The 13425-nt window shown below is 36.8% G+C and overlaps 1 protein-coding gene across 7 annotated transcripts in view; it reads right to left on the bottom strand.

Moving 5' to 3' along the window:
- SON (SON DNA and RNA binding protein) overlaps positions 1-13425 on the bottom strand; it is a 43306-nt gene that overhangs the window by 14400 nt on the left and 15481 nt on the right. For all 7 annotated transcript variants that reach the window (XR_013956430.1, XR_013956431.1, XR_013956432.1 and 4 more), the window contains exons 4-8: positions 12029-12189; positions 9614-9754; positions 7658-7846; positions 3270-3380; positions 2781-2897 (exon numbers count right to left, since the gene is read on the bottom strand). Coding sequence is in view for 4 of the 7 variants with exons in the window: in XM_080613287.1 (XP_080469413.1) it covers positions 2781-2897; positions 3270-3380; positions 7658-7846; positions 9614-9754; positions 12029-12189 (719 nt within the window). In the remaining 3 variants the exon portion in view is untranslated. The remainder of the gene's footprint in view (positions 1-2780; positions 2898-3269; positions 3381-7657; positions 7847-9613; positions 9755-12028; positions 12190-13425) is intronic.

Here is a 13425-nt window from a genome sequence, read left to right as displayed (position 1 = left end):
CGTTCTTTGTTTAAAGATACACAAATAGCAAGCTGACATGGGCTCTGTTTCTACTGAACAGTGCAGGCCCACAAGTCCCCTTACGGCAATTGCTTATGACAATCTCTCAAGCAAAATGCTTTCAGTAAACAACATCTTCAGTCAGAAACATGGATTTACACACACAACATAGAATCACAGAATGGTTTGGGCTGGATGGGACCTTATAGCTCACCTGGTTCCAATCCCCTGCCATAGGCACGGACACCTTCCACTAGACCAGGTTGCTCAAAGCCCCATCCAGCCTGGCCTTCAACACTGCCAGGAATGGGACAGCCACAGCTTCTCTGGGCAACCTGTGCCAGCACCTCACCACCCTCAGAGTAAAAAATTTCTTTCCAATATCTAATCTAAAACTACCCTCTTTCAGTTTAAAGCCATTCCCATCATAAATACTTTCCTAACAAACTCCACAGCCCTACTAGAAGGTGAAAAATTAAAAACCACTAATTTCTTGGGTTTCGGGGTCTTTTTTAATGAGAAAATGCATTTTCTTAGGACAAAAAAAAAAAGAGAGTACAAATCTGACTTCCCAGTGCTACACTGTGTAATTACCAGAACTAAGTTACAGAACTTCAAATGCCTAAGTAAAATACAACCTGTACTTTGCATTTCATGGTTGGTTTGCATTCATGACACTGAGAAAGATAACATGCATTCATAACCCATTATCCCTACTTCATTTTATTCTGTGAAATCATTCTCTAACCATAGGTCGTAAGTCCACATTAAATTCACCAAACCTAAATTTTGTGAAGGCTTTCACAGGACCCCACCATTCCTAAAAACACAGGTTGAGTCTTGTGCAGCCCCTAACACGTAGAGAATGCATGATTTAACTACTTGTCATCTCCTGAGTTCGATGGCAATGTGCGTGCAAATATGGAACCTGGAAAGAGCAAAAGAAGTCAAGCTGAGGAATGCCAGAGCAGAAAAGAGGACTGTGTCCTGATCTTCTTCACCCAACTCTTCTTGTTTCCAGTAGCAGACTCCTTTCTGACAAACCACATGATGCTTGCTAGGGAGGATGCCTACTACTGCAAACCACTACAGTCTTACAGCTATGGGAACAACAGAAGTGTTTCTGCTTGCTCATTCTTGTTACTAGATTCAAAAAAAATGTTCCAGTATGCTTCTGTTCCTCACAGCATTCGTGCCCACAAGCCAGAGACCAGCGTCTTCTCCCACCTTCCCTCTATAAAGCATTTTGTTGGGTTTTTGGTTTGGGTTTGTTTGGGGTTTTTGTTCAGTTCACTGGTTTTATTTTGATTTTATTTTTAAAGCCAATCAAGTTAGAAGACCGAGGGAAAACTCACTTGCCTCCTCCACTTAATTTTTGTTAGTGGACACTCTTGTTACTGTAAGGCACAGAAGACCACCACAGAAACTCAAGGAATGAAAACAGGATGAAGAGGCTTGGGAAGGAGATGATCAGAGATGCTCCCTTTCTGTTGCCTTGGGAACCCACTCAAGGTACTGCAGAAAGGGAGAACCCTCACATGCTTGCTGATCTCTTTCACAAGCCTCATGGTGGAAAAGCTCTTTTCTCACCAACACATCCCTGCTGAGTGCTTTATATTTCTAAGTTCCTCTGCAAGGGACAATTACTGTAATCAAAGCCAACATTTGGTTACAATCTCAAAAGTTAATAGTTGTTAAAATAAGACTCTGTCACGTATGCTCTGTATTAATACTGAGAATAGCTCAAAAGATTCCCATCTAGCAAGTAACTTGGATCCCTGTGTTGCCTGGCTCTCTGTACTGCTTGGCTATATAAAGTGGAAAAATAAGTGAATCTTGGTAAAAATATTTCTATTTTTAGGATGTTGTAATTCCAGACTTTTATGTTCAGTTTACACCAAGTTTTATGGAAAATTCTGCCTAAGCCTCAAATCTAACCTACCAGTTTTGAGGGTTGTCTTAACACTGTGTTCTGGAAGGACAGGCAAGATACAACATATACTCAACTAAATAACAGCAGTCAATCTTGCAAGTAATCTTGTTCTTTTTGCCTGAAAGGTAGACAGTGCTTGAATTCCTCAGTTCTACTTCTTGAAAGAGAACCAGTTTGGTATTCATTTTCAAAGATGAAGCATGAATTATTAAGCTTATAAACCGCATGTATGTATGACGCACCGCACCCCAAAATATATGCCACTATTACTCTGCAGTAAAAGGTAACTATTTCACTGTAGAGTGACATTAAACTTACTAACCAAACTGCAACTGTTAGTTTAACACTAAGAATCTTTGGGTCCCAGAAAAACCTGGTGATACAAACAGAGGCAAAGTAGCTATCAGATAAAACCAAGTCAAACAATATGTCAGTTTGGTACTTAGCTCACTGAAGTTGATGCCAAAGCATCACTGACTTCAGTAACATCAGGATCAAACCTTGCCTGATCTGTCCCAATCCTGTAAAAGTAGTGATGGACCTACCACTGCAACCATAATGTTATCGTAAGTGTCATTTCAGTGTAAGGTAAGAGTATGTATGAACCAATCTGACTCAAATACCAGACGCACACCTTATTGAAGTACCCTATGTCATGAATACCTTAATGCACAACAAAAGAGACACAGCAGCAGCATGTATCTATACCAAACACAATGACTTAACTCAACCTGTTATATTTGACACATGCATTACCGTAAGTTTTTAAGGTACATTTCGTGCATTTTCTGATACTTCTACTATTTAAAATATGACAGTTAGACAAGTATGTCTGCATAACTTCTACCTTTCTAATCCATGCTTGGGGACCACTGTTGGTCAGCTCATCTGAGGACAGTATCTGTGCTCCAGTACTTCCTGTGAACTGGCCAGGTATGGAGTTTGATTGAGCCCAGGCATCAATCTACAAAATAAAAATGTAAGACCAAAATAAAAATTTGTCCATTTTTGCTTTGCAATTCTCTGTTGCTTATTTTCATAATGATTCTTCACTTATGTTTAGTGCTCACTCATTTGTAAGCAGACATTCTGAAAAGCTGAGCATCTTTATATGTTAACCCAAAAGCCCAAACTCAGTCTAGCAAGTTTATGGTTCACGGTTTCCTTATCCTCAAAATCATTGCTATGATGTGCAAAATAAAGGCAGAATTTTTAACCACATGCTGATAAAATGAGCTTCCAAAAGCTTGTACTTAGATGCATAAGAAAAAACTGGTATGAAGGGTTAACATTTAATTTAAGTACATCAAAATGCTGATGAAAATTTGCAACATACCTGTTCCTGTGCACGATTTAACATGCACATGGCCTCTAAATCAAATGTGTTTTCATTAAGCCTTTTCTGAGCTATTGCTCGATCATTCATAGCTGTAGTTATGTCCACGCCCTAGGAAGAAAAACATTACTTTTAAAAATACATCAGACCACAGTAATATCCATTTGATCTGGAAAAAGCTGTTGTAGAACAAATGCTACAAAGTTGTTTTACACATTGGGTATTTGGTTTCACTATAAATAGGCAATGAGAAAAAAAAAATGCTGGGACTACTTGGTATGTACATAGAATATGGGCTTTCATAAACCAATACAAAATCTGAAGTTAAAGTGTAACAACCTGATAATTTAATGCCATCTGCACATACAAAATATTGTAAGAATAATTTCTAAAGAACCATTCTGGTCACAGAAAGTTCTGGTGTGTATTATTATATGTTCAACAGAATCTTCTTAATCAACAAAACTAAATGCAATTTAGCTAAGAATTTAAAGAAAAAAGCCATCATACAGAGCTGTTCACATGAGCAACCTTCTATAAAGTCACACTAAAACTTCAGGTTATGTATAAAATAATTACAGCAAGAATCAGATGTACTCCATGAACTCAGCTTTACTGTTTCAAATCTTAATCTTCAGCCTAAAACAAACTTGTATAAATGTAAAACCAGACTGGTAGCTCATAAAATTGACTGTTTCATAAAGGATTCTTTAGATCTGTGCTGCTGAACTAAAACAGTAATAATAAAAAAAAAACCCAACCCATCCCACATTTAAAAGAAAAACATATTTGAAACTATCTTGCACATACTAATCAAAATAATTTTGGTAAAAAAATGGAGCAAATGCAGAAGCTGAATGCAAAAGTCTACTCTATATGCAAAGCAATCAAGAGAAATACAAAACATTTGGGAATATAAAGATGTAACAAGTTCTGGCTCTTTTTGTAAGATTACTTGTGCCTTGTTCCTCAGATCACGTGCACTTTATGGATCATTCTATCTTGAAAGGAGAAAAAGAACAGTGCTCAGAGACAAATAAAATTTCTTTGGAGGTGAGCACATGCAGGAGATTGAAAGGGCTGGAACCGTTTGAAGCACAGAAGAAACAAAATAATCAAAACAGCACGTGGCATATAGACATAAAGTAAGTTAATATTTTCATTTTTTTACTTGCTTTACAAAGTACTTCTGTCCTTTGTTAGTCACTATCTCATAACCTTAGCCTCTCACACATTATACAAGAATAAAGGGCCAGTAGAAAAAACTGATACTAACTTAAAATTGACTCTGCTGAACATGAAAATACAGTTAAACCACAAAATCTCCATCACAGGGACCAGGTCAAAAATTTAGCAATGCTGAAAAACAGTAAGACAAACACAAATGTCTAAAACTGCATAAAACAGAATAGTTGTTTTTGTACTCTGACTATTGTATCTTATTTAAAGGGATTTTTTTTACTGTCTGGGATAAACAGTATTTCTGTTGGGAAGATCATTGCTGAAACTTCTGGCACCGACCAAGGCAGATTTAAAATCCCAGAAGTCCTACATGTCTATGAAACTGACTTCAGTGTTTATTTGTCATCCAAGCTGACAAAAATAAAGATCATAAACAAGGCACAAGAAAAATTAAAAGATCTTCCAATCATCACCTAACATGACAGTCATGTATGTAAAAGAATGCCTGTTTAAAATATACACTTTCTTGAGTTAATAAGTTTCCCTTACATACTTAAAGTAATTCTGTAATGTTTTGTTTGTGAAACTGGTTCAGGAGATAATAAAAGTTATTCTACTCACCAAAAGCTTCAATCCAGCAATACACATAGGCATGCAAGTAGTCCACTGAAACCACATTGGGACCACTCACATACTTAAACATACATGTGTACTTTAGTGCTTTACCGGACTGGGGCCTATTAGTAGATACCCTGGTTAGTTAGATTTCCCATACACTTTCCCCACATGGTCAGTCACCATTTTGGAGACCATCATGGCTTTGTATTATGTCAAGACACTCGATGGCAGCTTTGGATCTTGAAAAAAAATCTCTGCTTGAAGTATGAAAAGTTGTTATTATTTAGTCAAGTAAAACAGTTTCAAGTTCAGCATGCTATTCTCCGTAAGAGTTCTGCCTTTCCAATCCTGACTTTTAATACCATTTTCCCCACAAACACACATCACAAATATTGAAGCAAGAGCGAAGAGGCTGACAATAGAAAGCAGGCACTTTTTACATACTTCATAGGTCCACTGATACACCAAATGCATTTACTGCACTTTTAGATCACAATGGCTTCTCTGCGTAATAGTCACCTGTGTACACTCTAATCTTAAATACAACGCTTCAGCTCCGTAACTTTCAGACTTGCAAGTATAGCTGCTTTCTCATAAGTTTCCCCGGCTTCTAGACATGCTGATCCTTCAGATTACTGAAGAATTTTTCCTCCGTCTCCTACCACCACAAACAACTACATTAAGAGCATAATGTTTTATTAAAACAATTCATAATATAATAGGCAGGGCTATTTTAGACTGCTTATTCCCGTAACTAATTCTGTGACTTGAATAAAAAACATAACAATAAAACTAACTACATATTTTTTAATGTCAATATAGACTTGCATCAGAATTGTCACCATCAGATTTCAAAATTGGCAATAATGCGTAGAGGAAAATTATATGTCAAACATCTGAGGATCCAAGCACACTCCCCCACTACCCTACTCCAACAGCAAGGGAGCTTATCTGGCTTATCTTGCCCAAAGAAACCCATTTCATCTACAAAGAGTCCTCACAAGCATTTAAAATAGTAAGCAGAGAAGCCCTCTGTTCCCTTTCAGACTCCCTGAAGCAAAGTACAGGGATTCTGCTACTACAGGAGTATTCCTGTATTTCAAAACTAAGGATTGCCAAACCCAAGGGGATGGTATGCTCTGTTGTCTGCTAATGACCCTTGAAATCACCCTTAACACAAACCAAGTTAAGGTAAATGCAAATAAAAATATTTATTTACAAAATATAAAAACAGACAATATTGTTACAAGCATTTATAAAGATATACATGACAGGAAAGTTTTAATATATTTACTCCAGTGTTGATTTTTAAGGCCTCTTCTACAATCAATACACAAACCATCAGTTAGCTAACCCCATTTGTCAAAGACACAAGCCTAGCATCACTGGCCACCCGGATGCAGACTTCTACAAAGCTCACCTCAACTACAAGCGTATCACTAACCATGTGAAGGACAAGACTTTTACCACCTGGTAAAAACACAGTGAAATGTTAATATACAATGTTCCTATGCTCTGGACTTTTTACATATACACTAGTAACTGGGAAAAACATTCTGCACACACATTTCAGAATGCTTGTCATATTAGTGGTTCATGACAAAGACCAAACAGCAGTTACAGTCTACACTGAGGGAACAAAGAATTGGATGCCTGACTGTCAAACTCTGAGGTATACTTTGAAAATGTCTGTTAAATGAGTTGTATTCACTGTGCTTTTGGTGCTGTAGAAGACCCAGAAGAAAATACCTTCTGTGCTTCAGGAAGTGTATTGTACAATCTTAGAAAGCTCTTCAAAGACAAAATGCACCAAGTGGAAAGATTGTTCCATCAGAAATTGATGCCAAGGCTTTTTTATTTGCTTTGAAAGGTATGAGAACAAGTCTTCAGATGGAGTGAGGTAACAGCAACTTGAAAAGATTAACATCCGTCTTAAATATTTAATTTACTTAAATTACAAAAACCCCACAAAATATCCTTTTGAAGACATTTCAAGGGGAAAAACATTTGCTTGTTTTTTGTTTAGTTTCAGTTTTTTTATTTTACTATACATACAATTAGATTTTCCTTTGGAAGGCCACAAGGAAGACAACTATGTGAGAAAATGTGACTGTCAAGCTAAAAACTTAGCAGATAAACCCAGATGAAATGGCAGCTTTAGAAACTACTTTCAAATCTATTTTGAATGAATTACATTTTAATGCAATGTTACTGCTCTAAGATTGGTAGGACAATTTTAATTATTACTAACTTCATTGTTATGAAAGTCTCAACTTAGGTTATTAACCCCTGCAGGAAACTAGACAAGAATCTTGCTTTTCACATTCAAGCAAAAGCTTAAATTCTATTGAGGCAAAGAAGTCACTAGTTGACAAAAGCACAAAATATGGGTACAGGCTGCTTTCATTACTGCCTACACGAGCATGGCCACCAAATGTAAGACCACAGAAGTTTAGATGAGTAGCTTATTCAAGTATTAAATACTACCTATGTACACGTTTTTTCTTCACAGACTGCGATTTGACACCAGATTGAGCAGGTAATGGCTTGGGTTTTCTTATATGATATGCTTTCCTTTCCTTCCTTACCTCAATGGATGGTTTGGGGAAAACATCATCCTTGCTGTCTTCTTTGCCTTTTTCAACTGGAACCCATTCTCCATAGACACTATCTGCTTCCTTTTTCCGATGCTGAGACCCAGATGAAACAGGGAATTCCTTTGACAGGCTGACTTGATTTTTTGGTTGTGGAGGTGGTGCTGGTTTTATGCTGGGAGTCTTGAAGAAAAAAATTAAAAGTTAAAACTTGAAAACACACAACATGTCTTTGAGAAACTATTTACTGCGTACACTTGGTGCCGAGCTTTCACAAAACATCCTTCGTACCATCATCAAACCAAAAGCCTTTATAACAAATCATTTTAGCACAGCCCTAAAAACACACAAGTGCGCAACAAACAGAAGCTAAAAATCGCTTCAGTCAGCTTCAGCAGCCAAAAGTACACAAAACCGCACTCTCACAATTAACCTTCCTGTTTTCCCTCCACCCAGACACCATCACAAAGAGAATGATCTTCATCTGCCACACATGTATTTTGTATGGAAAGCTCAAAAATGAAATTCCTGGGCAGCAAAAAACATCGGCTGTGATACTGACACGATGATAAAAAGTTCTACATTACTATACATAGTTTCAATGTTTTGTTTTCTAGGTTTTGATTATTTTTTAATAGCAGCATGAATTTTAAAGTAGATTAAGTCTATGAGCTGGTTTTCCTTAGAGAGTACTGCTAAAGAGTTCTCAGAAATCTCTGACAGGTTCCTCTTCTAAGAAGCAAACAGAGCCCAGACAGCTGATAATATTGGGCAAACTTCTATTATCTAAGGAAGATGGACAGGAATGGTAGTAAGAATAGAATCCAGAAAGAATAGAAAGAATGACACTAAAATGGTCAGGACTGTGGAAAACAGGCAGAGCAAACCATAACCACTAAAGAACATTCCTCTCGGGAGCCTGTAAGAATCCCAAAGTTTACTGAACTTCAGAATATACTTCATACTGTACCACTTTCTACTAGTACAGTATAAAGTATAAACCTATTTCTACCTTATAACTTATGTAAATATGTATTACTCCTTATTTTGTGTATGCCACAAGCTATATATATTTGTACATAAAAATATACATGCTATTTATATTTTCACTTAGCATATTAATACTTTTACAGTACTCTATACCCTGCAAAATCAGAGCAGATTTTCACAGGTACAAAAAAACCCCTGAAGATACAAGGGAAAAAAAAAAACCAACCAAAACCTAGAAAAGTTCTGCTTTAAAGCGTATGAATCACAGATACACTTAAAAGAAACACTCTATGAAATCATTCCTTCCAACATGCTCGTACCCAGAAAGCATCAACACAAGCTATGACAGAGTCAAAGGCAGCCCCTCAAGGAGGCAGTTTAATGGACCATTTAGACCCCCTCAGCTACAGGCAACATCAGTGATCCTCATTCTTTAAACAGCCTTGGCTAATCTCAAGACTGACAGAACTTTTCTCTCCTTTAGTGAACACTTGAGATATACTGAAGAAGCAGACAAGATCTGGATTCTGCGCAAAGCTGATGGCATCATCTTATTTAGAACACCTTAAAATGCTTCTAGAATTTTGATGGATTGTTTTATTTTTGTCTTTTAAAGAAAAGCAATGCCTATCCAAAAGTGCTTTTCAATTCCAGTACTGTCAGCTAATTCATACTAGTATTTCTGCAATGAAAACATGAAGTAAACAGATCCTTTTTATGTTATCTAATCTTTAAAAGCTGCAAAGACATTAATGGCAAAGCCAGTTTCAATCCAGTTCTGAGAGTTACTACAATTTCATAGACTGCACGTAAGCTCCTTATTGTAGCAAGAGTACTCTTTACAACATACCAGTGCAATTTCATCAAAATTACCAATCCCTCTTTAATTTTTTACAAAATTACTTGCATTATTTAAAAATAACCACAATTAAAAAAAACGAAAATTAAAGAAGTACTTACACTTAAATTGAAAAATATAGGTTTGGGTTCACTGAGCTTAAAAGGATGATTATAGAAAGGACGCTCTTCCTCCTCTTCATCAGAAACATGAGGTTTGTTCACTATCACATCATCTGTGCTCTGAGCAATCTTTTTGCATTTCTTAAAAAGAGAAGGGGGGAGGGGGGAACATGACAGCTTTGAATAAACCTGGACTTTCAGCCAAAACATAAATAAAAACCCCAACATCTTTTCTAAAGGAGGTATAAACTGAGAAAATCTTTTGATGAAATTTTAGCAATGTAATCAATATGCATACCTGACATTTGACACACATTATCAAACACCTACCTAGGTTTGCTAGGCACTCATGCAGTGAGTAATTTCAGACATAAGATTTCAGCAGCATACTGTAAAACCTGCCACACAATGGTAGCTACAGGATGTGTACCTAAGGCTGCAGACATTCCAGAGTAGGAGCTCACTGTTTGTTTGGCATCCCACATAATCAGCATACTGCAATCTGAGAGAGGCTTCAGCATAACTTCCAAAATCACAACACAGGAAAAATGAAGAACTAACAGTAGTTCTAAATTGTACAGGTAGTACAGAGACCTAGTCAGAAGCAATGGCTCCAGAAGACCTCAGATTTCTTCTGAGATATTTTTATGTTCGCCACTTATGCCTGACATCACCGTTTTATATTCAACAGAAGTTAAAACATGTAGGTGCTATAGGGATACTCCAGTCAAATCAGAAGAGTGCCTCCAGGTGGAGGAAAAAAACCAACAGGATGATATTCTAAAGAAGCTAGAATTTTATGATGAAAAATTCTTTACTGATTAGTTATTTGCACCATTTATCAGAGCAACTATAACTTAAGTCAAAAACGCAGTAGAGAATATTATAGTCTAGTATGATGCATTTATTACGTCTCCCTTCATTAGAAGCACATTTACAAGACTTACAAGGTGTTTGAGGACATAATATTTGAGGAAATAATACTGGCAAAATGCAGCCAGCATCTGGCTGGATTCTAGTTTAAGTTCAGACCATTCACTGTAAGTCACATCTGTTTTGACGACCTCATTGTTGGCATACAAGGAGCAAACCAGCAGCTCCATCACTAAAAATCAAGACACACTGATGGCACTGTTCTCATCAGTCCTTATAAAAACAGACTTCTGCACTCTCCTGTGCTAAGATGCCTACAAACAATGACTGAAGCACATTCTTTAGGCAACAGGAAAAGCCTGCACTATTCGGAAAGCTAATCAATATATATTATTTATAGTTATTAGTTAGTTCCCAACTAATTGGAAGTAGTTTGTCCTGTTTGCAGGTTATATTGTAGAGAGGAAAGAAAGACAACACTGCCAGCTTTAGAAGAAAGTGAGAAGGCTCTGGAAGGGTCCTTTGCTTGGACACATTACCATATGATGATGACCTGGACTGCTTCTGTGGTCTATTTTGATTCAACAGAACAAGAACACATTCTAAACAGCTGGAAAGAGCAAGGAACGGGCCGGATTTTGGCTTCCAGATTACCACTAGCTACTCTAGGTCTTGGTCAGGTTACATCAAGAACTACCAAAGATGTCTGTACAGTGTATCCACACAATCTGTTTTTTGACTAACACGTACTTTGACTTCTACTAACCCACACACAACTAAGAGATTACTTTTCAGTGATTTGACATTGCTTAATTTCAGGTGTATTTCCATAAACAGATTATTTCAGAACTGTCACACTGACAATGCAATTATAAAAACCAACCAAACAAACAAAATTAAAAAAAGGCACTTTTCCCCCTCCCTCCATTAAAATTTTTCTTTAATTTCTGGGGAAAAACATAATGGGAAATTGAAGAAATTAGCAAATTGAACAAGGTGACCTTACTACAGTAAAAGTAGCAATTTTTTCCCCACAATCAGAACAAAAACATCCCATTTGCAGACTTGAACTGCAACAGGATAGAAATGCAACAATAAGGATCTTAGAGTGCACTTTAATATATACAGAACTGTATGAAGTGGGCACAGGATAATGAAGCCCAAGTTAGCATTGAACAATGTGAAACTAACTGACAAAAGTAGGAACATAAATAACTAACATCACCAGAACTAGAAACCAGGAGTGAAAGCTTTGGGGTTTATTAACAAGACTGCAAAGAGAACTACTAATTTGTGCAAAATTAGAACAAAATCAAAGCCAGGAAAAAAGGAAAAAAAAAAAAAATGGACTTCATGCATTTCCATGGAATTAAAAAGCCTGTTTTCATGACTTTAAAAAATACAACCAAAGTGTAGAAAAAAAGGGCTCACACCACAGGTCAGTTCCCACACAAACCAAGCACACAAAATGACAGGTTGCCTAGAAGTCACAAAAAAACAAATCTGCTTATTTTCAGGTGTGCTACTGTTGTTCTTACTTACCTCAGTGAGCTCCTTTAGCGTATCTCTTGATGACTTCTGGTTGGCTTTGTCGTCTTTCTTTTGAGATAACAAAGGCATCAGGCTTGGTGGTAAGGGAACACCAGACTTAGCACACATGGCAGCTGCATTAGCTTTGGCTATTTCGAGTAGCTGGGCCTTGTCTAAAATTATTTTTTAAAGAAGAATTATTATTTTTATAGATTGCATTAATAATAACTAAGCATTTCTTGTAGACTAAATAAAGTACAAAGACAAAAGATTCTACCCACACTTCATTTTTATGTTCTATGCAAATATCTAAACCAGCAAAAATTGTACTTAGTTAATCCATACTTTTTTTAATTTGATCTACACAACAAACAAGTGAAATTGCAAATTTAACTCAAAGCATGGGAGTCCAAAATACAACAGTCAAAATCCTCCAAACCCCGCAAGTTCTGATGCCTGTTTGATTTCACCAACTCACTCTCATTTTGGAAATACTGAGTCTACTTCCTAGCTATCTCTGAAAAGCATTCAAAGGTCTTGAGGAAATCCCTGCAAGTCTCCCTGTAAGTAACCTGAACGCTACTATCAACCAACAGAAAAATATTGAGTAAGATGTGCACTTCCATAAAATAAAATTATATGCAAAACTGTTAATAAAACAGTATTTTGCTTTATTAAGAAAATACATGTGGTCCTATCACAGAAATATGGGATGAAAATGAAGTATGTCTTGCTTGATCTGCCAGTTTGCAAGTAAATGAGTTACCACTATCTCTGCAAGCATTCAGCTTTAAAAAAATCCTAAAAGGGGAACATTCCCTTGCTTCTGAAGCAATAGAAATATATGAACACAGACTTGCTGCATAATCAAAGCATGAAGGCAGATTCAAGGACTCTCATTAATTGTTATGTTCTGTACAAAAATGCTTCTCTGGTGAAGGGGCTTTCATAGGAACTTTATGAGACAGGACTAAAAGGATCAGAACCCGAGGTCCGCAAAAAAGAAGCTTCCTCACATGCTGTACAAGAGCTCACCTCTCAAAACCTGCTTTCTCCTTGTGTAATTTACTACCTAAGGAAACCACAGGGATTCTCTTTCTCTGGTTATTAAGTTTTTACCATGAGAAAGAGGCAATACAGAAAGAGTAAAGGAAACAAATAAGCAAGCATTACAGCTGACGACACGTCTAAGAACTCTCCAACTGTCACTTACTTTCCAGTGTTCTTTCATGCCCATTTTGTTCTCAGTAAAACTAGAAATCCCTATGTTTCTTACAGAGTATGTGGCCTTTACTGACAGAGTGAACAATGTTCCCCAAGACTGTAACATACTACCTTTGTATAAAAGCTCAAAAACCAAGATATAACCTGCTCTAAATAGTTTCACCCAAATAGCAAGCATTGATTCA

Source organism: Psittacula echo (assembly GCF_963264785.1).
Source record: "Psittacula echo genome assembly, chromosome: 3".
Classification (NCBI taxonomy): domain Eukaryota; kingdom Metazoa; phylum Chordata; class Aves; order Psittaciformes; family Psittacidae; genus Psittacula; species Psittacula echo.
Note: the sequence above shows the minus strand (reverse complement) of the source record. Positions and strands in the feature narration are given on the sequence as shown.